General features: G+C 47.8%; 2 protein-coding genes across 3 annotated transcripts; one reads left to right on the top strand and one right to left on the bottom strand.

Annotated features, from left to right (window-relative positions):
• Positions 1 to 455: 455 nt before the first annotated feature.
• Ndufs2 (NADH:ubiquinone oxidoreductase core subunit S2) lies at positions 456 to 11,192 on the bottom strand. The gene is made up of 14 exons (XM_076862722.1): positions 11,064 to 11,192; positions 10,340 to 10,446; positions 7,830 to 8,020; positions 4,707 to 4,827; positions 4,395 to 4,507; positions 3,829 to 3,903; positions 3,571 to 3,648; positions 3,350 to 3,435; positions 3,015 to 3,134; positions 1,868 to 1,997; positions 1,325 to 1,420; positions 1,067 to 1,150; positions 866 to 923; positions 456 to 692 (listed from the first exon to the last, which is right to left on the bottom strand). Exons 1-14 carry the CDS (start codon positions 11,156 to 11,158, stop codon positions 655 to 657), a joined length of 1,392 nt encoding a protein of 463 aa, XP_076718837.1. The 5' UTR covers positions 11,159 to 11,192; the 3' UTR covers positions 456 to 654.
• Positions 11,193 to 14,468: 3,276 nt separating this feature from the next.
• On the top strand, positions 14,469 to 23,672 carry Adamts4 (ADAM metallopeptidase with thrombospondin type 1 motif 4). Of its 2 annotated transcripts, XM_076862720.1 has the most exons (9): positions 14,469 to 15,508; positions 16,659 to 16,982; positions 17,233 to 17,365; positions 17,879 to 18,049; positions 19,232 to 19,518; positions 19,627 to 19,813; positions 20,270 to 20,445; positions 21,615 to 21,790; positions 22,464 to 23,672. In XM_076862720.1, exons 1-9 carry the CDS (start codon positions 14,831 to 14,833, stop codon positions 22,888 to 22,890), a joined length of 2,559 nt encoding a protein of 852 aa, XP_076718835.1. In that variant the 5' UTR covers positions 14,469 to 14,830; the 3' UTR covers positions 22,891 to 23,672. The 2 variants fall into 2 exon arrangements, with proteins under 2 accessions (XP_076718835.1, XP_076718836.1); XM_076862721.1 differs by lacking the exon at positions 21,615 to 21,790 and having other exon boundaries at positions 22,464 to 22,689.
• Positions 23,673 to 25,574: the final 1,902 nt, after the last annotated feature.

The raw sequence follows: 25,574 nt of genomic DNA, 5'->3' as shown, positions 1-25,574 counted from the left end.
TTAGAGACTGGGCGGCTCCCGGAAGGGCAAACTAGGGGAGCTAGAGGATCTGGACTCTAAGATTCAGCCCTTCGATGATCAACCTCAGCCCACAAAACGAGGGGACTCTCAAGCTTGGGAAAGGCTTTCTACACTGCCACCTTTCACTCTACCCCTGTTCATAGACACACGTTTGATAAACTGACTTGATAAACTGCCCCTCAAAATTCCCTCTATACTCTTAACCCTTACCACCTGAAACTTTATACCCAGTCTTGATTAAGGATTTTGTGTGGACATTGAGATTAAGGCAGAGGGAACTGAGGGAAAAAGAGGAAATGAGGAATAGAGAAGTGGAAAGGGCAAGAGTCAGCAGAGGGGTGGAGATGAGCAGGAAAAATTGCTGAGACCTAAATTTAACAGAAAAACAAAGTGAAAGACAATAAGATACCAAAAAGACATATCAGAAGCTTGGATATAGGGGCTGCAAGGCAGCTAATTTATTATAATTTTTCCTTTTTAGTACATGCACAGAAAGTCTGTACAGATATATGAGTATGTGTACACACACGTACACACACACGCGCGCGCACACACACACAGACCCATTTTCAATGAGGAACAGGCTCCACAGAGGAATCTGATAGACAGGGCAGGTCAATGCTGTTCCCCTGCTCACCGATCTACTTCTCCAAACACAATATCTTGGGTACCTAGGTCAGAGGATAGAGAGAAGTGGTGTTACCAAAGAGCCAAAGCTCATTACTAAGTCCAAGAGACGGAGGCCTCAAGTCCATGTCAGTCTATGCTGAACAGGGAGTGTTTGGTTTCCCAACCACAGCCTGACACCCCTTGTACCTCCAGTACACAATAGGATGCCTCATACCTATAATGGCAACAACATCTGCCAACATGTGTCCCTTAGACATCTTGTCCAAACCAGCCTGGAGAGACAGAGAGAGCAACAGTGTGAGCAAAGATTTGCAGGGTAGGAGGAGATGGAAGGAGATTTCATAAAATCTCAACCAAGGTCAATAAATTTCTGGATTAATTTATTAGCATTCAAATCACTGGGATTGGTTCTTACCAAGTGGGCAAAACCAGGAGCTTTGATCTTGCACCGATAAGGGCGGCTACTGCCATCAGATACCAGGTATACCCCAAACTCGCCCTGTGCAAGGAAGAAGGTTGGGTGCCACTGTTAATAGGAAGAACATTCTTCCCTGCCAACAAAACCTCTCTGTTCATCCTCACATCCTCTTGCTGATGAGAGAGCATTCTGTTATATGTCTGTCTATAGCCATCCACCCCACATTTGGCCTTTCCCCTTCCCTCTTCTCCTCACCTTAGGAGCCTCAATAGCAGTATACGTGGCTCCTGGAGGAACTTGGTAGCCCTCAGTATACAACTTGAAGTGATGAATCAATGACTCCATGGAAGTCTAAAGGGAGGGAAAACAGAGCATTAGTAAACCAGACCCAAATTCTTTCTCCTGAGCCTTCCTCCAGCACAAAAAATAATGTGTCCTCTTCAAGTCTAAAAACCAACATGGAAGCAGAGAGAACACAGAATAAAAGAGTGCCACAAGACGCTCAGAATCTTATACAATGTGCCAGCCTACTACTCAGGAGGCTGAGGCAAGAGGATCACAAGAACAAGGTCAGCCTCAGAAACTTACTGAGACCTTTGTCTCAAAATAAAAAATGAAAAGAACTGGAGAGTAGCTCAGTGGTAGAGCACTCCTGGGTTCAGCCCCTCCCCCAGTACCAAACAAATAAAAAAACAGAAAATTCTTTGAAAAAGCAAAAATAGGATTGAATCCAAGGCTACTCCTCCCTGGCCACCAACCCCTTCCTAATACCCTCCTCATCCTCTCCCTGCAGCCAACCTTCATCTCTGCTCGCTTAGGTGGAGACACTTTAGCATCATCAACCTTGATCTCCCCAGAAGGCATCTTGTTTAGACACTGTAAGATGATACGAAGGGACTGGCGCATCTCTTCCACCCGACACAGGTACCTGAAGTCAGTAAAACAGACTCAGAACAAGGCTGAGGAGCACATATAGGGCTGGAAAGATAACTTCTGATTGACCTCAAGAGAGTTAGATAAATGGTCCTCACTCTTTTCTCCTAATACAGTATCTCTGCTTAGAGTGGTTACCCATATAGATCCTGCAGTATTTTGATTTTACTACAGCCTTTCTCCAAATCCTCTTTATTTTCTCAGACCATGGCCTGTAGCATTTCCCTGTTTATCCTCTCAAATACTTTCTGGGACTAAAGAATGGAGGAGACAAGCACAGGGGCAAATGACTATAATCTCAGCAACTCGAGAGGTTGGAGCCTTGTAAATTTGAGGCCAGCCTCTGTAACTTACTGAGGCCCTAAGCAACTTAGAGAGACCCTGTCTCAAAATAAAAAAACAAAAAGAGCTGGGACATAGCTCAGTGGTAAAATGTCCTTGGATTCAAAGCTCAGAAACAAAAAAGAAGAAAAAAAAATGAGGGAATCAAATGGAAAAATAAGCAAACAAAACAAAACAGAAAAACAATAGTAGCAAATCTTACTCTAATCTTACTCAGGGTCAGTGAAGAGGAGTGGAATTTAAAGCTTAGAATCTAGTGGAAAGAGCACAGGATCAGGCAGATTCTAGTCTTAACCACTACTAACAGAATAATCCCAGGCTAATCCCTAAATTTTATGCCTTAGATTTCTCAGCCATAAAATGCAGCCCAAACTAGTTCTCTCTAAGACAGGGATAGCATAAGGGTAAGATAAGATACCAGGTATGTGCAATGTAGTTTGGGGATTTTGTTTTGGTTTTGGTTTTTGGTACTGGGACAGAACCCAGAACCTTGTATATGTTGAGCAAGTGCTCTCTCGCTGAATTACACCCCCAGCTCAAGCAACCTAATTTGACACAGGAGCTCCTATAGGGACTTGGAAGTAGGGTAAAAAAGAAAGTAGTAAAGAGACAAGTTAAGCAGGGGAACAAGCTGGACAAGCAGCTGAGAAAGGAAGGACTGGGTCCTTACCTATCATAGCAGTCTCCTCGAGAACCAATAGGAACATCAAACTCAACCTGATCATAAACATCATAGGGCTGAGTCTTCCGCAGGTCCCACTGGATGCCTGAGCCCCGAAGCATCACTCCACTGTAGAATAGACAGCATAAGGGCCACTCTCCACAAACCAAGAAAGGAGGCACATTTTTCCTTAGTCTCCTCCTTTCCTCCCTGACATTCTGGGCATGAGATACAAACTCAGAAAATGGCAAAGAGGGTGCCAAATATTCTTTCAAGCCAAGGTACTGTGCTGGAACTCCCCACTCCTATCCCAACCCCTAAGGAGAGAAGTAGTATTCTCCTACCTAAAGCCATAGTTCAGCGCGTCTTCTGCTGTCACAACCCCAATGTCAATAGTTCGATTTCGCCAGATCCTATTGTTGGTCAGCATCTATTAATCAAGAAAACTGATGCATTAATGCTCTTTATAACAATATTTAAATACGTCTATATTTCTTTACAATTGGAAACTAAAATTCCACATGTTCTTTTAGGGGGGATTTTTCCCCATTGACTTCTATCTTACCTCCTCTACTTCATCAATCCGAAGAGAGAAGTTCTTAGAAAACTCATAAATATCATCCATAAGCCCAAGGGGTAGGTCCTAGAAGCCAAATGGAGGTAATAATGAAAATAGTACAGTCTCCATTAAGGACAGTCAGCTCAGCAACTCTCCCTCATGACTACAGGGTTAGTTTCCATCAGCCAGCACTGCCCTCCAGCGGCCACAGAGGGAAGAGGCCTATACTGGAGGTTTGGGAGGCAGGGAAGCCCACTCACTTACCTGGTGCACTCCTCCTGGGCGGATGTAAGCAGCATGCATTCGGGCTCCAGATACTCGCTCATAGAATTCAAACATCTTGATAGGACACATTGGGAATCAGTGACCCCTAAGTCCAACACACTATACCACCTTTTTTTTTTTTTTAGTGCTGGGATGAAACTTAAGGCCTCACACATGCCAGGCAAATGCTTTACCAAAACCATTCCCAGCCCCCACTACCCCCATCTTCTTCTGCCCTTTTTATTTATTTTTTAGTTGTAGTTGGACACAATACCTTCATTTTATTTAATCCATTTTTTATGTGGTGCTGAGGATTGAACCCAGGGCCTCACGCATGCTAAGTGAGCACTCTACCACTGAGCCACAACCCCAGCCCATCTTCTGCCTTTTTATGTTTGACTAACCCCTCATGATATGGAGTTCCTAAGAATAAAACTCAAGTAAATATACCTTCTTCTCTTTAAGTAGTCACTCCATGTTCTCTTTTTCCTTTTAATCTTGTTTCCTTCATGCCCTCTCTTACTTTCACTCTTCCTCCCCTATTCCTATCCTTGTCTCCCTCATACCTTCTCCCTTTCTTCAAACATCCAGAAGAAAGGGGTCATAGCCCCAATGTCCAGGGCATGTGTGGTTACAGCCATAATGTGGTTCAAGAGTCGTGTAATTTCTCCAAACAGCACTGGAGAGAGGCAAAGACAAGAAGAACAGAAGGATATAGCAGCCAAGGATTCATTCTGAAAACAGTCTGGACAGAGCCTGGGGTCAGAATAATGAATACCAACCTTGAATTCAACGTTCCTAAGGTGGAGAAGGGGTAGGGTAGAGAAGGCATGGTACTGTGCTCATAATGGGCAGCAAGAATAAGTGGCAGAGCATACCTCGGATCCACTGTGCCCGGGGAGGAGGCTGGATGTTTAGTAACTTCTCCACAGCTAGTGAATAGGCCTGTTCATTACACATCATGGACACGTAGTCTAGTCGGTCAAAGTATGGAAGAGCCTAGGCAGAGGGAATAACCTAGATCATATCTAACAAGCCCAGGAAACCACAGTCTGGCTGCCAGAAGCCTTCCTTCCAGTGGACTGAGTCCCAGCAATGCAGGATGAAATATCCCAACAGCCAGTAGTATACTGGTAAATGTTTCAAAACTGGCTCTCCAACATGAGGGGAGGACCCTAATTTGCCATTTTTGTCAATTCCATAGTGAAAATACTCCCACTTTAAAGCTATAAACATTATGTGATGGAATGCAGCATTGGGAAGAGCAGCACACCAATACATAGTATCTGTAATACAGAAACACAATAGTACCTTAAAGGCAGCTCAGTAAAATGTAATAATAAATAAATAATAAATTCTGAGTATTTCCTGCTTTTTAATTTTTTTTGGGGGGGGGTACTGGGGGTTGAGCTCAGGGGTGCTCGACCACTGAGCCACACCCCCAGCCCTATTTTGTATTTTATTTAGAGTCAGGGTCTCACTGAATTGCTTAGCACCTCACTTTTGCTGAAGCTGGCTTTGAACTCGTGATCCTCCTGCCTCAACCTCCTGAGCCACTGGGATCAGAGGCATGCACCACCATGCCGGGCTTCTTTTTGATTTTTAATGCATTTTATTTATTTGTTTATTTATTTATGGCATTGGGGATTGAACCTGGGGATGCTTTACTACAGAGCTGCATACCCAGTTCTTTGTCATTTTATAAATTTTGAAACAAGGTCTTGCTAAGTTGCTGAGGGCCTAAGTTGATGAGATCAGTCTCAAATTTTAAATCTTCCTGCCTTAGTCTCCTTCCTAAGTCACTGGGATTTTAGTGCACCACAACATCTGTTTTAATGTATTTTTTAACTAATATACAAAAACATAAAAATTGGGGCTGGAGATATAGCTCAGTTGGTAGAGTGCTTGCCTCACATGTACAAAGCTCTGGGTTCAATCCCCAGCACCACAAAAAAACAACGTAAAAATTATATATATTGGGGCTGGGGATGTGGCTCAAGTGGTAGCGTGCTCGCCTGGCATGCGTGCGGTCTGGGTTCGATCCTCAGCACCACATATAAACAAAGATGTTGTGTCCACCGAGAACTAAAAAATAAATATTAAAAAATTCTAAAAAAAAAATTATATATATTAATAAGGTATAATATACTGTTTCCATACATATGTAGAGTTTTAAGTATTTCTTATCTGTCTTTTTTTTTGGGGGGTAGGTTACCAGAGATTGACCTCACGGTACTCAACCACCAATCCATATCACCAGCCCTATTTTGTATTTTATTTAGAAACAGAGTCTCATTAAATTGCTTAGTGTGTCGCTGTTGCTGAGACTGGCTATGAACTCAGGATCCTCCTGCTTCAGTCTCCTGAGCTGCTGGGATTAGAGGCAAGAGTCACCTTGCCTGGCTTCTTATCTATTTTTGTTTGTTTGTGGTACGGGGAATTGAACTCAGGGGTACTCAACCACTGAGCTACATCCCTAGCCCTATTTTGTATTTTATTTACAGACAGAGTCTTACCGAGTTGCTTAGCACCTCGCCATTGCTGAGGCTGGCTTTAAACTCACCATCCTCCTGCCTCAGCCTCCTGAGCCACTGGGATTATAGGTATGTGCCTCCATGCCCTACTTCTTATCTGTTTTTAATTAATGTATTGTCATAAAACTAATTTTTTTAAAAAATAACAACCTTATATAGTTTAATTTTTAAATAATGTCTGTGTTCAATAACTGGCTCACAAAAATCCCTGAAAATTTACCATTTACTCTCTTGCTAGTCAGTATTAGCTGGCATCAGCACATCACTGTCGACAGTCCTCTGCTCCAAGTGACACCTCTGCCAAAGACTGGCCTAGACTACTAACTCTATTTTCTCTTAAGTCTCTTAAAACTGAGCAGGTCACAGTGGCACATGCTTATAATCTCAGATACTTGGGAGGCTGAGGTAGAAAGATTCCAAGTTCCAGGCCAACCTGGCGAATTTAGTGAGACCCTGTCTCAAAAAAAAAAAGATGGGCTAGGGATGTAGTGCAGCGGTAGAGTGCTCCAGAGTTTAATCCCTAGTACAAAAAAGAAAACTAAGATGTTGAAGTCGAGAAAGGTAATCAGTCTTAGGAGTATCTGGGAGCAAGAGTTTTACGAAAAACGGAGCACCAGCTAGAAATGGTCCTTCCCCCAGAAGGCCAAGAAAACGAAGTCCTAGCTGTCTACTGAACAACCTTCAGTTTCCAGGAAGGAGGCGGAGCTAAAGTATCTCTTGTTGGGACAGCCTGTTCTTGTCCTGATGTCATTGTGATGTGGGATAGTGCTACAGGGATTAACCCATAGATGCCAGAACCAGAATCCGCTGCTGCCTATAATTCTCTGGGGGAATCATGCACTAGTCACTGTTCATCCCCAAACAGTGCTGAGTCTAAATCCTAACCCCAACACCACCATTATGTTTTCAGGACCTTTCTTCGTGACAGTAAGAAAAAAACTTCAGATTCCCAGATCCAACTCCTTCAAGTCTGACCTTCACCACTTGGGTCACACGGTTCTCCTAAAACAGGCAAACTGTCACAAATCCCCTCCCAGTTACTCTGACTCACTGAGTGTTTCAAAAACAAACTTAGACAGCTGGAAGATACAAGAATCAGCTGTTAGTCCTAGAGGGCTGACGTCTTTCTCCTCTTTCTCTGCCCTTAGGGACACTAACTTTGACGTTAGTATAAGAGCAGGGAAACTGAGGCACTAGGGTACTAATGGTCAAGGAGTGAACCAAGTTATTCATAGAAAAATTGAGAGTGTGGCTCTGGGTCCAAAGCACTTCTACTGGATAAACCAAATCCAAAGGACTCCATCCCCTAATATCACCCTCCATCTTCCCAACCAAGACTGTCCTAAAAACCTCAATGTGCTACCCTCCTCAACACCATCCTTCTCTGAAATTTTGGGGTAGCAAACCTTGCAAAGTGCCAGGCTAAAACCCACATCCCATCAACAGACCCCTGTTCCCCCCTCACACCTGCAGATAGGTCTTGTATTCAATGAGCTTCTCAGTGCCTCGATGAAGGAGCCCAATGTGAGGATCACATTTCCGCACCATCTCGCCACTCAGTTCCATCACTAGTCTCAGGACTCCATGGGCTGCTGGGTGCTGGGGCCCAAAGTTCAGGGTCAGGTTGGACACCATTTTGTCCTTTGGAGGGTCCACATCTGAGAAGTGGCAAATAGTTGAGAAATAAATGGTAATTTCCTTGGGAAACTCCAAGAGACAACAAGAACTTAGTCTCTCCCTATAGATCTTCCATCTCCCTATTCCATACCTTGTTAATTTATGAATCACCAACAGAACTAGGAAAAGTTCCATCAGAAGAGGAAAAAGGGAGATCTAAACTTTCCGATGAGAAGGACCATGAATCTCACCAGGTGTGGTGGAAGGCTGATATAGGAGGATCACAAGTTCAAGGCCAGCTTCAGCAATTCAGAGAGGCCCTAAGCAACTTGCCTATCTCAAAATACAAAGGGCTGGGGATGTAGCTCAGGGTAAAGTGCCCCAGTCCCTGGGTTAAATCCCTAGTACAAAAAACAAAACAAAAAAACATGAATCTCATTTTATGTCTCCTAGAACACACTTACATAACCCTTTTCTATGTCTTCGTCTTTTTTTTTTTTCCCCTCATACTAGGAACTGAACACAGGGGCATTCTACCATTGAACTATATCCTCAGCACTTTTTATTTTTTATTTTGAGACAGGTTGTGGGAGACCAACCTCGCACGTGACTGGGTTAACTCCCCTGCTGGGCGATGTGGCTATCAGGTAGCAGACAAGCAGCTATACTGCCCCGCTCTTCTAGGGTTCGATTAACTGTCTTCATGCCCCAAGTGTCTTCCTACAGCCCCATGGGTGGAGCTACGCTCACCTGGTCCTTTGTAATATTACCCCTTGCCCTGTTTAGGATACAATGTTCCCCGGAAGTGCTTTGTGTGTGTCCCTTTCTCTTACTGTGCTCTTGGGTGTGGCCTACCTAGATGTCAGTCAACCTGCTGACAGTGGACATCATGGAGATAGACTCAGCCCCCTGAAACCTGACTCCTTGCCTCATTTAAATAGCTTCTCCTCAATAAAAGGGATCAGTGCATGTGTGTGTGTGTGTGTGTGTGTGTGTGAGAGAGAGAGAGAGAGAGAGAGAGAGAGAGAGCTGTCTCTCTCTCTCTCTCTCTCCCTTCGGACCCTTAAGTTCAGAGGAGCTATCACAGCGATCCCAAAGAAAAAGGTATTTGTGTCTCTTGTGTGGTTATTTTGCACAGCCCAGTTAGCCCAGTTTACCTGGAGTGACCCCTGAGCCTTTTAGTCTTGAACAGAAACCCGGCAACAGGTCTCACTAAGTTGCTTAGCACCTCACTAAATTGCTGAGACTGGTCTTGAAATTGCGATCCTGCTGCCTTAGCCTCCGAGAGTCTCTGGGATTACAGGTGTGCGCCTCTGCACCCAGTCTTGATTCAATTTTAATCTCCCTGCAGTTTCCTCACATTTGGGATAATACCCTCACAGCATTGTTGGAAGGATTAAGTGAAATAACACATACAAAATGTTGCACAGCTGGGTATAGTGATACATGTCTGTAATTCCAACTACTAGGGAGGCTGAGGCAGAAGGATTTCAAGTTAGAGGCTAAACTCAGAGGCCAGCTAAAGAGGGGACAACATCAGTGGCAGAAACCCAATAAATAGACTCCTGAGATAATTGTCTAATATAAGATAAATATGAACAAGAGCGATGGCAATGAAAATTAAAAGAAAGAGATAACCTGGTATGAATATTATGAAAGAATCTATGTAATCTGATGACTTACTAAACAAAAACTTAAAAGCCAAAAGAGAAAAAGAGTCAAAGATTACTAAAAAGTTTCAATTCTGAAGAAATAAAAGAAATGAGGGTTTTACTGATCAGAAATTTTTAAAAAATCAAGAGCCAATTTTTAAAAATTATTTTTAAATTATTTTTATTTTTATTTATTCTAATTTGTTATATATATATAAACAGCAAAATACATTACAATTCATATTACACATATAGAGCACAATTTTTCATATCTCTGGTTGTACATAAAGTAGTGTTACACCATTCGTGTCTTCATACATGTATTTAGGGTAATTGAAGAAGAGCTAATTTTGATGTGGGAAAAAATATGGTTTGTATTCAAGTAGGTTATATTTGAGTGCCAGTGGGGAAACTAGCTTGTCCAGATGGAAAAATGTATTAAACCTGGAAAAAGGTGACACTAATTATTGAAATTTGGTAGGAACCTTTAGGTAATAACTAGGACCTACTCTTTCTTTTCTTCTGGAATGTCCTTCTTTTCCGTCTCTATCCTGCAAATACCTGTTATTATCATCAATGTGTTTGCTGAATTGGGTGGTGAAAGAAGCAAACATAGCAGAGGCTAAAACTTGCCTGAGACAGAGGGCTTAGCAATCAGCATGGGGCAGGGATGGCTGTGGTTTGAGACAGTAGATTCTGGGTACTTACCATTCCAAGGTGGAGGCTTCCAGTGTGCTGTTTCTTTGGTGGGGTACATGACAGCTCCCCCAAACTGCTGTGCCCATTCCACATCTGGCTGCCATTGCCGAGCGCCTCTGAGAAGTTAAAGACAAGATTCTAGACAAAGGGAATGAACCCATGCTTGCTTCCCACGTTTCCGATTCTATAATGCCCTAATTTCGGACAGAGATAGTATAGCTTTGGCAAAATAAGGTAGAACTTTAGGGGTTACACTCCTACTAAGACTTATTCCTATGTTCACTCCACCCATCATCCTCGTGCATGCAATACTGGGGAACCTGGCTCCTTCATATTTCCATCACATTCATATTCCTATGCAAGTGAACATGAATGTGAGAAAGGTGTTTCTACAAGGTCATCTTAAGAGGGTGGGGGTGGGGGGAGAGGAGAAAGAAAAAGAGAACGGAGAGTGAGGGAGTGAGGTTCCTTGGCTGGGCTCTGCTTAGGTATGACAGGAGAGGTGCACTCAAGTTGTCTCCCACGCCACTGACACAACAAGCTCAAGCCCCTGTTATCTTCCTCAGCCACAGCGGGCGCCACTGCATCTCGGAGCCTGAAAAATCAGATCTGAGCGAGGGGATACCGGCCTGGGTCATTCCTTCCTAGAGGGTCACTGGGTCCATGGAGTGTCCTCATCTTTGGGAAACTCTATCATTGAGGAGAACTTATCGAGGACTGCCCTCGATCTCACCTGCTGGGCTGAATCGACAGACGGATCCCAGCCCCGGGCCGCAGCGCCTGGGTCCCGACACCCCGGAGGCTGCATAGGGCCCTCAGCGCCGCCATCTTACCCTGGGTGCAGACTGCTGGAAGGAGAACCGGGCGGAAGTGATTCCTGCGCGCCTCCTTGTGGGCTTCTCGTCTATTAGCTCAATAGATCCACCATCTGGGAAGCTGGCAACGCCGTCTGCTACGAACCTGACAACATCCGGGTTTTGCGACTTAGCTTCATTTGCACTTAAATAACAGTGAATGCCGCCATCTTTACTTAGGGCGGTTTCTCCCACGGCTGCTGGTTGGCTTTTCCCGGCGTGAGCTAAGGGAACTTGCCGCTGTAGCAGGGGCGAAGTTGCACTTCGCCTTTTCTGGCAAAGCCCGCCTGAGTGTACCTGGGAAAATGTCCCTGGCTCACTTTCATTTGGGGGTTCCTAATCTCCCTTCCACCTTGGCTATGGTCCTGCCCTCCTGGGACAGCCCCAGGCTTTGCCAATAACCTTTCTCTCCCGGAATGCTAAAGATTTCTAACAGGGAAAGCCAGCTAATTTCCAGATGTCCCAAATGAGGATAGGGTGGTGGCCCAAGTGCGTCTGGGTAGGTCTGAGAGCTCCCGCCAAACCAAAACCAAAACAAAAAAGAGTAGGACGCCAAGGCCACCAGCATTGGTGGAGGGGGATGCCCGGGTGTGTAGGAGCCACCTCATCCCAGATGGGGGAGGGAAGATCCTCCATGGGTGACCAGATATCTTGTAGGCATTCTGAACCTACAGAATCACAGACCCACAAAGCTCCCCTATAGATGTCTCATACCCCACTTCCATTCTGTCAATCTCTTTTTCCCTGCATGTCTTTCTTTGCCTCAAGCCTTGGTAGTGGCCAAAAGCATAAAAATGTAATCGCACCAGGACTCTGATCCCGATTCTGTATGGACAGAATTTTCCCATCTTGAAGTCTGGTTCCTGTCTCTTCCTCTGCCTTCAAGCCCAGTTCCAGCTGGGCCACCCACCCGCTGAATTTGTACAATTTCCCACCCTGAGAGTGGAAAGAAGCCTTCTCTAGATCTCCCCTAGGCAGGGTCCCTGGGACAAAGCCCACCAGCAGTGCAACAGGGTGGAGCATGCAAACCAGGGGAGTGGCAGAAACAGAGAATTCTTAGCTGCAAAGAAAGAGGGAAAAGCCAGACTTCTAGCATGAATATTGACCTAATGGGAACTGTACCAAAGGGTGGGTCCAGATCTATGACTGTGGGAACTGGCTGGGACTTAGGAAGGACAAGGCAGTCCCTGCAGAATCAGAACAGAGGCTTGGTCCCCTTACCCTCCGAAGAAGTCCTCACTCTTTTCTTTGGCCTTCTCTCCCTATAGTTAAAACACTAAATATGTTAATGAGAAATTGGGGCGGGGCAAGGGGGGTGCTGTATTTATTTGCCTTAATCCAGCCTAAGAGAAATCAGGATATACTGGGGCTGCTTGGCCCTGGGGGCAACTTGAGCTGGGACTGGGGTGACTGCTCCTGGGGGGCTGCTTAGGACACTGCATCTTTTGTGCCTTCTCTCTGCTGCCAACACCCCCCACACACACTGCTGTTGCCACTCTAAGGCCCTTTGTCTTTCACTGCTTAGTCACCCCCTTTGTCTTCATCTCAGAGGGGGGATGGAAAGGAGCAGCAGGAGTCCTCTGGTGATAGCTCCTCTTGCCCCTGCCCCTTCTAGCCTCCCATCCCTTGTCTAATTCCTCTAGCCCCAGCCCCTTCCCTCCCATAAGACCAGGGAGGGTCAGGGCTTGTGGTGGGTCAAAAGATGGGTCTTGTAGTTACCATGGGGTGGGTGATATAGGAAGTGATAGGCACCAGGGCAGGTATTAGTGACCTGGGCAGGAAGGGAGGAGGAGATGAAGTATTATGGCGGATATGATGTGGGGGACAGGAGGTGACATGGCAGAAAGTGATTAAGGGAATGGGGGCAGGGGGAGGTGATTCCCCTCTGGAAAAAGGAAGGGACTGCTGACTGCACTCTCCTTCCTGGGGATTTCCTGGGGAAACAAGTGGCTGTAGGGTTGGTTGAGCAGAAATTGCCCCTACTTCTGAACCCTTTACTTCCTTGCCTTGAGAATTCACCTTAAGACCCCTCTTCTGAGTCACCTCCAATCCAGAAGAAAAGGAATCATTTGCTTCCTTTCTCCAACACCACCCCTTCTCCCCAGCCTCTCTCCTCACCCCAGACCTACTCCACTCTTTCCCCATCCCCATGGAGAATGAGAAATCAAAGATTACTAGATATTCCAGGAACTATTGGCTTTTCAGGGCAAGGTGGGGATAGAGAAGGGAGCCAGGTTGGGGATTTCCTCAGGTTGACACTGGGTAATTCTGAGTTCTTGAGAGAGCAAGTCTTGCCTATACTGGGGGCTTGCCAACTTGAGGCTGGGGAGGGGTTAGGGTAGTTGGGAGTGGGTAGGAGCCGGGCCAAGAGCCTGGGGGAAGCTGCTGGGAGCTGGGCCAGGGAAATGGGGAGTCAGGAAGCAGGGGGGGATCCTGGGGAGTGGAGGTGGAATAGCTGTTCCGGGCTTTGTGGGGGTAACTCAGGAAGGGGGAACCTGAAGGAGAGGATAAATAAGGTGCCATTCTGGATCCTCTTTCTATAGGAAAAAAAAAAAAAAAAAGTTATTACCCTCCCTGCAGTGTTGTCTGCCTCTTTTATATATGTCCATTCTAGCAGAATCATCCTATCTTTGGACAGTAAGCTCCCTGATTGCTGGCTCGCTGCCTCCCCCATCTTTCTGCCCCCTCTGCTCTCTCCAGCTGTTTGGTCCCATCCTGAACTATGTCAAGGTACCTCCTTTCTTTGTTCTTCATTGTCTGCTTCCTTGTCTGTTCCCCACCCTCTCCCCCCCAGAGAGCCCGCTCAGTCCCCTTAGCCCTGGCAATCGGCCTGTGAGGGCAGAGGGCAGCATTGAGGGAGCCTTGGGAAAGGGGAAGTCAGCCAGGTCAGACAGTAGGAGCGGGAATTCTCCCAGGGTATGATTCTATCTGTGCGTGTTATCTAGGCCCTTTCCCTGGCTCCCTACCTCCCTTGGGGCTCTGTCCCACCAAAAAGGGAAAGAGACAGCTAAGGGCTGAGTGTGGGGTTTGGGAAAAGGCTATGTCATCAGCTGGCTCAGTTCCTATAATCCATCCGGCTGCTAGAGATTCCCCTCCCCTGGGCAAGTCCCATTTTTTTTTTTTTTTTTTTTTTTTTAAGGAAAACAAAAATTAGAATTTTGGGAAGCAAAGTCTGTGTCCCACTGACAGAGCTCCCGGCTGAGTGGCTTACAGCTCAGCCAATCACAGAAGCTCTAGATGGTTAAAAGAGCCGGCGGGGAGAAAGACTGGGGAGAACCCACAGGGAGACCCATAGACACTTAGACACGAGAGAGACAGGAGGAGAGAGACAAAGGCACAGCGGAAGGAAAGGAGAGAGAGACAGGGCAGGCCGAAGGCGAAGCCAGACAAAGTTGTACAGAAGGAGAGGCCAGAGAAGCCGCGGAAGACACTGGCAGGGAAAGACAGAGATCCAGGAGAGGAAGGCACAGGAGGGCAGTTTGGAGGAACCAGACCCCTGGGCACCTCTCCTGAGTCTAAGGGTTAAGTTTTCTCCATCTCTTCCGAAGGTCCTCAGCCCCTCTGAAAACTGCCTCTGACCTTGGCACGAATCCTAGCCCCCAGGCTTTAGAGAGGAGCTTTCCACAGCTAGAGTGTGGAGGACTTCATGCTCCAGATGGCCTCAGTTCCTCCCAGCTGCAGCGCCCGTGCCATGTCCCGGACCAGCTCACATCCCGGGAGGGGCTTGGCGGGGTGCTGGCTGTGGGGAATCCAACCCCGCCTGCTGCTCCCCACTGTGCCCCTCTCTGGGCTGCTGTGGCTGCTGCTGCTGCTGCTGGCCTCCCTCCTGCCCTCAGCCTGGCCGGCCAGCCCCCTCCCCCGGGAGGAGGAGATCGTGTTTCCTGAGAAGCTTAACGGCAGCGTTCTGCCTGGTTCAGGGGCCCCCGCCAGATTGTTGTACCGCTTGCTGGCTTTTGGGGAGACACTGCTACTGGAGTTGGAGCAGGACCCTGGTGTGCAGGTTGAGGGGCTGACAGTGCAGTACCTGGGCCAGGCACCTGAACTGCTGGATGGGGCAGAGCCCGGCACCTACCTGACTGGCACCATCAATGGAGATCCAGAGTCGGTGGCATCTCTGCATTGGGACGGGGGAGCGCTATTAGGAGTGTTGCAGTACCAGGGGGCTGAGCTCCACCTCCAGCCTCTGGAGGGAGGCACCGTTAACTCTGCCGGGGGACCTGGGGCTCACATCCTGCGCCGGAAGAGTCCTGACAGCAGCCAGGGTCCCATGTGCAACGTCAAGGCTCCTCCTGGGAGCCCCAGCCCCAGCCCCCGAAGAGCCAAGGTAGGCAACCCTGGAGTCTGTGTCCTGCAGTGTCCTTCCTCCATGTCTGTCCTACTGACCCCTATTCACCCTCTCGCCACCCACTTCTACTTCTGGCCATGCTGCTTCCCTTCCTTCTGTCTGTCTGCCTTTCCTCTCTCCACTGGCCTCCTGTCTTGGGAAGGGTTCTCTCTCTCTCTCTCTCTCTCTCTCTCTCTCTCTCTCTCTCTCTCTCTCCCCCCCCCCCCACCCAACCCTTCTCCTAGCCAGACCACTGATCCACTCCAAGTATTCCTGGAGGTGGGTCAGATACTCTAGGCTGGGAATGGCTGCTTTCCCTTATCCCACCCCCATACCCCTGCTTGGCTTTGGCATCTCCTACTGGCACAGTCCCCAGCAATAAAGCTCTCCTAACAGCCCCCATGGCCTTGGCTCTTTTCTCTGCCTCAGTGATTTTTCACCCCCACACTCAGCTAAAGGAGTGAGGTTTGAGTCCCAAGGGATTGGCCTCTGGCTTCTGATGCTGCCTTGAAATTTGTTCTGGCAAACTGCAAACTAGGACAAGAGTGGGCAGGGGAGGAAAGGCATCCCAATACCTCCTCTGGTCAATCCCCTTCCCACACTGTGGACTGACTGAGGCTGCCTGAGGCTCCATCCTTTCCTCCCTCCCACTCCTGTCTCCCCCTTCTCCCCTTCCTTCCTCCTCCCTCTCTAGCTTTAATCCAGACCAGACGCTCCCTCCACACCCGCCACGCTGAGATCTGGCCCTGGCCCTAGCTGCTGACTGAATTGTTCCTCCAACCACACAGGGCAGACACGTTGCAGCCCAGCCCTCTAGCCCTAGTCCCACAGGCCCCAGCCACACTCAGGCCTGGGTACCCCAAAACACCTCCTGGAGGCATTCCAGTTGCTTTTCACTTCTGGGGCCCACAGTTCCAGGACATGGCATCCCCTTCTTTCCTTCTCAGAACCAATAGCTGGGTCCTCAGCATTACCCCAAAAGCCCTAGAATTTGGGATGAGGAGAAGGCCCAGCCCAGACCCGTCAGGAATCAATGGGGTATGTGGGGCCCAACGGGCTGTGCTGAGTTTCAGACCCAGAAAGTGATGGAGGGGAGTGATTCATGGGTCTGAGAGGATTCAGGATCCTCCTCTCCCTTTTTTCTCTACAGCGCTTTGCTTCACTGAGTAGATTTGTAGAGACCCTGGTGGTGGCAGATGACAAGATGGCAGCCTTTCATGGTGCAGGGATAAAGCGCTACCTGTTGACAGTTATGGCCGCAGCAGCCAAGGCCTTCAAGCACCCAAGCATCCGCAACCCTGTCAGTTTGGTGGTGACTCGGCTAGTAATTCTGGGGTCCGGTGAAGAGGGGCCCCAAGTGGGGCCAAGTGCTGCCCAGACCCTACGAAGCTTCTGTGCCTGGCAGCGTGGCCTCAACACCCCTGACGACTCAGACCCTGACCACTTCGATACAGCCATTCTGTTCACCCGCCAGGTGAGGCTCCACTCAGCTCCACAGGCCAGGTGCCAAAAACACCAAGAAGCACCTCTAAATAGATGGTGTTGGAAAGTGCTCCCGGAGTGGGACAGCGGGATGCCTGACCCTGGCCAGGCGGCCATGTGTGGCTATCTGGGACTTGACAGTACTGAGTACCCAGTGCTCAGGTCTCCACTAATCTGGGATCCAGCCCAACAGATCCAAGTGTCTTCACCTCCCTTGCATCTTCTATGATCCCTCTCCACAGGACCTGTGTGGAGTCTCCACTTGTGACACTCTGGGTATGGCTGATGTGGGTACTGTGTGTGACCCTGCTCGGAGCTGTGCTGTTGTGGAGGATGATGGACTCCAGTCAGCCTTCACTGCTGCTCATGAACTAGGTAAGGTGGGAGTGGTGCCATGGGGCACCTGGGATGGATAGCAGCAGTATCTGGGGAGCAGTATCCCCCTAACTAAGGGGACAGTGAGCTCATGGGAGTACAAACAAGAGTCCTAAGGTGTTCCTTCCTCCTCCCAGGCCTAGGTTCAGCTCTGGATGTAGGCGAATAGATTTTCCTATTCAAATAAGATAGTATATGGAAACTTGCTATAAAGTGCTATGTGAGTGTATGTATGTATGTATGTTTAGAGGGGTGTAAGTGAGGGAAGGGAGGTTCAGGATTGGGAATGTTGGCTAGAATGAAAAATGAGTAGGGAAGGGTCTTTCCTTTGGAGAAGGGGAGATGGAGCAGTGGTGGTTCCACGTTGAGGAGCTCTTAGAGCACCAGAAAGGGTTGGGGGCAGGATTGGTTAGGAAATGGATCTGATTGTCCACAGCTGCAACCAGATTAATAATGGAGCTCCCTGAGGGCACAGGGAACCGTTAGTAACTAGCAGCACTTCTGCCCTTACAGGCCATGTCTTCAGCATGCTCCATGACAACTCCAAGCAATGTGTCAGTTCGAATGGGCATGGGAGCACCTCCCGCCATGTCATGGCTCCTGTGATGGCTCATGTGGATCCTGAGGAGCCCTGGTCCCCCTGCAGTGCCAGCTTCATCACTGAATTCCTGGACAATGGATATGGTAAGAAGTGACACTCATCTTTCCCTGTGTAGGATTCAATTTCTGCCCCCACTGGACTCTCACTTCCACTATATTTCCCATAGGCCACATTGACTCCCCTGTACTTCCTCTGCAGTGTGGAATGGGGTGAGAAGTGCTGCTATCTTTGTGTGGTTCCTACTTCCTTTGAGAATAAATAGCACAACTAGAGAAGGCAAATTTTGGATCAATGGAATTGGAACCTGACTTAAGGGCTAGAACTGTCCTACACTGGAATGGGCTAGTTGTTGAAGGAAGTGATTACCTTGTCTCTGAATGAAATGTTCCAGAACAGCAGGCTGACTGTCACTAGGCCGAGGTTGGTTGATAAGAAGCAGACTCTAGAATCCCATGGTAGTTAAGAACAGGTGGGAAGCTGGGCATGGTGGCTTATGCCAGTAATCCCAGCTACTAGGAAGGCTGAGACAGGAGGATCACAAGTTTGAGGCCAGCCTCAGGATAAATGTGGCTCAGAGGTAAAGGTCTCCTGGGTTCAATCCTCACTACCAAAAAAAATAGTGGAATAACTGTGCTTTAGATTTCTATCCTATCCTTCTTCTTTAGTTGTATGCAGATGCAAGACTGTAAGTCCCTTCACTTCTCCATGTTTGTATCTAATGTATAAAATGGTATAATAATGGTGACTACCTTATAGGTATTTGCCATGATTAAATGTGATAGTGCTGGTCAAGCATTTAGATAATGCTCATTGGATAATAAGCATTCAATAAAGCTTAATTGCTATTTATTTTATTTTTTAGTACTGGGGATTGAACCCAGTAGTGCTTTTTTTTAAAAAAAATTATTTATTTGTTTTTATGTAGTGCTGAGGATCGAACCCAGTTCCTTACACATGCAAGGCAAATGCTCTACCAACTGAGCTATAACCCCTGCCCTCTAGTGCTTTTTATTTTTTATTTTGAAACAGGGTCTCACTAAATTGCTTACAGCTTCACTGAATTGCTGAGGCTGGCCTCAAATTTGTGATATTCCTACGTCAGCTATGGGATTACAGGCATAGCTGCAATTTAAAGCCTCTTTCAGCCCTAGGATTTTTTTTTCCCCGCTAGGATCCCTCAACCCAGGGAGAATAAGCTTTCAGCTGGCAATCCTGAATTCTCTTCTCAGTCCCTTGCTGACTTTGTGCCTCAACCCCCTTTCCAGGACACTGTCTCTTAGACAAGCCAGAGGCTCCACTGAACCTGCCTGTGACTTTTCCTGGCAAGGACTATGATGCTGATCGCCAGTGCCAGCTGACCTTCGGTCCTGACTCACACCATTGTCCCCAGCTGCCACCACCCTGTGCTGCCCTCTGGTGCTCTGGCCACCTCAATGGCCACGCTATGTGCCAGACCAAGCACTCACCCTGGGCCGATGGCACCCCCTGTGGGCCTTCACAGGCTTGCATGGGTGGCCGCTGCCTCCATACGGACCAACTCAAGGACTTCAATGTGAGACTCTAGGGCAGGAGTTGGATAAAGGACCTGGGCGAGTGGGGACTAGCCCTCAGTCCATAAGAGAGTATCCTTATCCTATCTTTCCATTCTGTCCTTCTTTAGGTTCCGCAGGCTGGTGGTTGGGGTCCCTGGGGCCCTTGGGGTGACTGCTCTCGGAGCTGTGGGGGTGGTGTCCAGTTCTCTTACCGGGACTGCACGAGGCCTGTCCCCCGGAATGGTGGCAAGTACTGTGAGGGCCGCCGCACCCGCTTCCGCTCCTGCAACACTGAAAACTGCCCAACTGGCTCAGGTGAGGCATGGGAGGGATGGGAGCTCTTGGGAAAGGATGGTAAAGAGTAGGAAGGACTGTCCCAAGAGGTGTTGATTGCCCCGGCTGCTTGGGGAAGTGACTTTGCACTGAAGGAACTACCCCTCCCAGTCTATGGGGAAAAGAAGTGCCATGCATTTTAAAGTGCTAAGTGGAACCATCAGGCATGGTGACACACACTTTCAATCCCAGCAGCTTGGGAGGCTGAGGCAGGGAGATCATGAGTTCAAAGCCAGTCTCAGCAACTTAGTAAGGCTCTAAGCAACTTAGTGAGATCCTAACTCAAAAAATAAAAAGACTGGGGATGTGGCTCAGTGGTTAAGAGCTCCTGGGTTCAATACCTGGTACAGGGGGTGAGGGTGGAGGGAGGTGCTGGTAGAGGAGTTTTGGGGATAATGTGAGGAGGGAGAGGATCTGACTGTCCATTTCACCCCATAGCATTGACCTTCCGTGAAGAGCAGTGTGCTGCCTACAACCACCGCACTGACCTCTTCAAGAGCTTCCCAGGACCCATGGACTGGGTCCCTCGCTACACAGGTGTGGCGCCGCGGGACCAATGCAAACTTACCTGCCAAGCCCAGGCACTGGGCTACTACTATGTGCTGGACCCACGGGTAAGGGACAGGCACCCCTACGCCCTGTTCATGTTCACATATTCCCCAGTGATCCTTCTGCATTCTGATGGCAAAGATTTTCCAAAATTGCACCATCGCTGGCATAGCCACACCATGCCAGCCCATGGGTCTACTCAGACTTATCTGTCCAAGGGTATTGAGAAAACAATTTGCAGATGGCTGCTCTAGGCGGTCCCCATTTCCCTGCTTCTTTCCCTCTCTCTTTCGTCTTTCTGCATTTGGTGAGAATGGAAGTGTGGGATCTTTGGGGCAACTCTTCAACCCTCCTTTCTATGGGTTCCTCTGTCAAATTACAGTGGTGGCTTCATTAGACTAATGGAAGCCAGTCCTTCAATGGACAGGCTTCTGGAAGTGCCTGATGTTCCTGCACTCCCTCAGTGTGATAGGGCCATCAATGGGTTGAAAGTGAAAGAGAAACAAACCCTAGTAGTATTTGGCTCCCTCTCTTTGCCCACTGTGGAGAATTCCTGCAGTTTGGCTGCCCTCTAGTGTCCATAAGAAGACAGTACCATCAGATTCAGGAGTTGTGAGTGGGTCTTTGACAGACCAAAAATTAGGGGTCTTAGTTCCTTTGCTTGCCATATCTGTAAATTTTAGGCAAGTTATTTGCTCTTTATAAACCTTAATGTTCCATATCTAAAAACCTCAAATAATAGTTGTGAAATTTGATTTGAGATTTATATATATTTTTTTCTTTTTGAAACTTTTGTAGTACTGGGGATGAAACCCAGGTGTGCTCTTCCACTGAGCTACATCTCTAGCAATTTTTATTATTTATTTTGAGACAGGGTTTCATTGAGTTTCCCAGGCTGGCCTTGAACTTGTGATCCTCCATGCCTCAGCTGCCCGAGTTGCTGGGATTCCAAGTGTGCACCAAAGAGCCCTGCTTGTGTTCATGCTTGTAGAGCATTTAATTTAGCACACTGCCTGACTCATAGTCAGAGCTCTGAAAATGGTGGCTTTTATATCAGCTGTTATGATTATCATCCCGTACAGTGGCTGGGACTCATCCTACATACCATTCACATCCCCTACCTCTCCCAGCTTTTCTGACACCTCTTCCCTTTTGGGACCTGGGTTGTATTTGGCTTATCAACCTCTTCTCACTTAGGAAGAACCCATTGCATTGTTCCTTCTCTTTTCTTCAGGTAGTAGACGGAACCCCTTGTTCCCCAGATAGCTCCTCAGTCTGTGTCCAGGGGCGCTGCATCCACGCTGGCTGTGACCGCATCATTGGTTCCAAAAAGAAGTTTGACAAGTGCATGGTGTGCGGTGGGGATGGTTCCAGCTGCAGCAAGCTGTCAGGCTCTTTCAGAAAATTCAGGTTCCTTCACCATTTGTTTTTTGCCCTCTACCTTTATGGATGCTGTTCTGGGGATACAGAAGTGAACTCAACACCCTTTCTGCAGTCTAGTGGGGAGACCGATGAGTAGGCAGTTATGATGCCATGACTCACATGTTCCTCAGAGAGTGGAACAGGGTGCTGTGAGAGCCCTTATGGGCATCAAGGATGACTTCCTTGGGAGTGACTATAAATTGAGTCTAGGTTGGAGAGTAGGAACTGGACAGGCATCAGAAAGTATGTATAGGGGGGCACTAGGAGGCACCTGAATAAGAGAGTAGTGGGTATAGCTGAATGTGGAGGCATCTACCTGTAATCCATCTACTTAGGGAGCTGAGGCAGGGACATGGCAAGTTTAAGGCGAGCCTCAGCAATTTAGCAAGCCCATGCCTCAAAATAAAAATTAAAAAGGATATAGCTCAGTAGTAGAGCATCCCTGGATTCAATCCATCCCCCCCGAAAAAAAAAAAGAGTAGTGGGTGTTCCTGTCCAGGTATATGGTTAGGAGGGAACATTTGCATGTAGATCTGATCTGCGACAGTTCATGTAGGTTTGAGGAGATGACCTTCTACTCACATACAATCAGACAAACACACCTCAGAAGACTGAGAAAAATTAGAAAATGCTGAGCTCCCTATCTCTTTTCTCCACACAGGTACGGATACAACAATGTGGTCACTATCCCTGCAGGGGCCACCCATATCCTTGTCCGGCAGCAGGGAGCCCCCGGCCTTCGGAGCATCTACCTGGCCCTGAAGCTCCCAGATGGCTCCTATGCCCTCAATGGTGAATACACACTGATGCCCTCCCCCACAGATGTGGTATTGCCTGGGGCAGTCAGCTTGCGATACAGTGGGGCCACTGCAGCCTCAGAGACACTGTCAGGCCATGGGCCACTGACCCAGCCCTTGATGCTGCAAGTTCTGGTGGCTGGCAACCCACAGAATGCACGCCTCCGATACAGCTTCTTCGTGCCCCGGCCAGCCCCTTCAACACCGCGCCCCCCTCCCCAGGACTGGCTACATCGCCGGGCACAGATTCTGGAGATCCTTCGGCGGCGCTCCTGGGCAGGCAGGAAATAACCTCACCATCCCGGCTGCCCACTCTGGGCACCGGGGCCTCAGACTCAGCTGGAAGAATGAGAGGGCTTCTGCAGCTGCCTCTTGCTAAGACACAGTGGGAAGGGGCTATGGGGGTGAACCTGCTTCTCCTCTCTGCCCTAATGTGCAGGCTGGCCCTGCCCTGGTTTCCTGCCCTGGGAGGCAGTGATGAGTTGGTGGATGGAAGGGACTAGGAGACAGTCCCCTATCTAAACTGCTCCCTCAGCCCTGCAGGTCATGGGAGGGAGAGGGAAGGCAGGATGGGCCCTGGGCCCAAGTTGTATTTATTTAGTATTTATTCACTTTTATTTAGCACCAGGGAAGGGGAGGACTCTGGTCCTGGGGAAATTGACCCCCACCCCTCATAGCCCTCACCCTGGCTAGGAACTTGAGGGTGGCAGTGATAAGCATGAATGATTGTTTGTGTGTGTTTGTGTGTGTGTGTGTGTGTGTGTGTGTGTGTGTGTAAGTCTATGTGTGATTACATTGAGGTATAACCTGCCTTGCTTTCCTCTCCCTGAATTTTATTTGCTGGGAAAGGAAGAATCAAGAGTAGGTTGGACTTTTAAAGAGTGAGGGTTTATTAAGTTTCTAAAATATAAATTGAATTCTGCTATTTATGTACTCCTTTTGGAGTCAGACAGATGTGGGTTGTGCCTTGGCTCCATGTCTCTAAGAATTAGTTTTATTCATTTGCCAGTAATAATACCTCCCTTAGAAATGTGTTGTAAGGATTAAATAATGTAAATAAAGAACTAGCATAATGCCTAGCACTTGGTAAGTGCTCAACAAATGGCAGCTGCTGTTAGTTATTATCACCTTTCTGTTCACATCCACCCTCTACAAGGTCTGCAGTGTGCTTAAAGGTGGCAAAGATCTGCATCAATGGTGGCTACCCTCACCCCCAAGCATAGTTCCTTTGGTTGGCAGAACCCAATCCTGGATTCCAAGGGACTATCAGAGAAAAGACATTCTGTCCCTACTCCTGTGGTGCCTCATTCACAGGAAACACTTGGCAGGTGCATGTGTAGTAGAGCGCTTGTCTGTATGCCCCAGGTCCTGGGTTCAATCTCCCAGTACCACATACACACACACAAAAGCATGTGGCAATGAGAACAGGAAGGTGCAAAAATAAGATCAACTAACTACATCAACACAAAACAGGTGTTTAATAGTAGCAATAATAGTTGAGAGGGTCAAGTCAGGGAGGACTCTTATAATAGAGAGAGTCCTGAAGCAGGAGCTGATGGATCTGAATTTGAGCTAGAGTTTAGCACCTTATTAACTGGCTGGTGTTGGATAAGTCACTGATATAGAACTTGAGATTACTCATATATGGAATGGGACTAATAATACTTGTTCCCAGATAATACTTGTTCCAGGAGCAAATGTTTAAATATTTTTAAATAGTAAAGGCTACAGCAATGTGAGAAGTTACCCTCATGACTACTCAGTGAGACTGGGTCCCCAGAATCAAATAATATAAACCCAGCAGTCTTCTTTGAAGATGTGAAGTTAGAAGAGAATTCAGGCCAGGCACAGTGGTGTGTGCCTGTAATCACAGAAACTCAGGAGGCTGAGGCAGGAGGATCATGAATTTGAGGCCAGCTTCAGCAATCTAGTGAGACTTTAACCAAATGTGTTCAACCAATTTTTTTGTCACAAAAAATAAAGAGGACTGGGGGATATAGCTCAGTGGTAACATACTCCTGGGTTAATTCCCCAGTACTCCCACTCCCTCCCAAAATAATGGAATTCAGTATGAGGAACAAAAATAATTGGGTAGGAGCCAGGTGTGGTGGTACAAGTCTGTAATCCCAGTGATTTGGAAGACTGAGGCAGGAGGATTGCAAGCAACCTAGCAAGACCTTTTCTCAATATAAAAAATAAAAAGGGCTGGGAATATAGCTCAGTGGAAAAGTGCCCCTAGGTTCAATCTTCAGTATGAAAATAATAATGCAGTAGGGGTAGGCAGCAAGGCAAAAAGAATAGCATGAAAAGGGATTTGAGGTGAGGGGCGCCAGGTGTTCAGTGGTGGCAGAGTATTTGCATAGCAGGAGGGGGCAAGAACAGCCGTACTTTCCTGCCTAAGCAGGCAGTTTTGCTTGAGAAAGAACCTGGGTAGTCCCGTGCATATCATGCATGGGACAGGAATGAACAAGGGTAGCAAGTGGGCCCTGTAAAAATTTGGAGTGTTGAGTGTTAGAAGCTAAGGGTCAGGGAAAGGATCGAATGTGAAGGAAAGGGAAGAATTATTGGTAAAGGATACCCTGAGGTGAGAGGGGAGGGAGAATGAGGGAACCAAAGACACATCACTCTGCCATAATAGCCCTTGCTGGGCTGCCAAACATGGCTTGGGATACAGAGCTGGGACTATGGGATTGAGGCCGGTCATGGAGGTTGTAGAAGTTGTGTGTGCTATGCTCACTGGTGCTGGGCTTTGCTAATCAAGTTTAGTACTAGGCAGAGCCTTACACAATGCCCTGTGCTTTGTACCATCCAGCACAGTGTCTGCTCCCACTGCAGCCATGGGAAAATGGCCACCCACATTTTTCTCTCCATCAAACATGTCACACTACTGAGCTTGAATGCCCTGGTGCTTCCTCTGGTACCAGTCAAGCATGAGGAGGTAGGAACAGAATAGATCAAGATCAGAGAGATCTTCA

The sequence above is a fragment of the Callospermophilus lateralis genome, chromosome 7, assembly GCF_048772815.1.
Source record: "Callospermophilus lateralis isolate mCalLat2 chromosome 7, mCalLat2.hap1, whole genome shotgun sequence".
Lineage (NCBI taxonomy): Eukaryota > Metazoa > Chordata > Mammalia > Rodentia > Sciuridae > Callospermophilus > Callospermophilus lateralis.
The sequence above is the reverse complement of the archived record's forward strand: the minus strand, read 5'-3'. Positions and strand labels throughout refer to the sequence as shown.

Coding starts and splice junctions, on each gene's coding strand:
- Ndufs2 (XM_076862722.1), bottom strand. CDS start 11,158: ATGGCGGCGCTGAGGGCCCTATGCAGCCTCCGGGGTGTCGGGACCCAG. Junction 4,508..4,706: donor CCGGGCACAGTGGATCCGAG/GTATGCTCTGCC, acceptor GCCTCTCTCCAG/TGCTGTTTGGAGAAATTACA. Junction 3,135..3,349: donor GCGCTGAACTATGGCTTTAG/GTAGGAGAATAC, acceptor TCTATTCTACAG/TGGAGTGATGCTTCGGGGCT.
- Adamts4 (XM_076862720.1), top strand. CDS start 14,831: ATGCTCCAGATGGCCTCAGTTCCTCCCAGCTGCAGCGCCCGTGCCATG. Junction 17,366..17,878: donor CACTGCTGCTCATGAACTAG/GTAAGGTGGGAG, acceptor CTGCCCTTACAG/GCCATGTCTTCAGCATGCTC. Junction 20,446..21,614: donor ACTATGTGCTGGACCCACGG/GTAAGGGACAGG, acceptor TCTTTTCTTCAG/GTAGTAGACGGAACCCCTTG.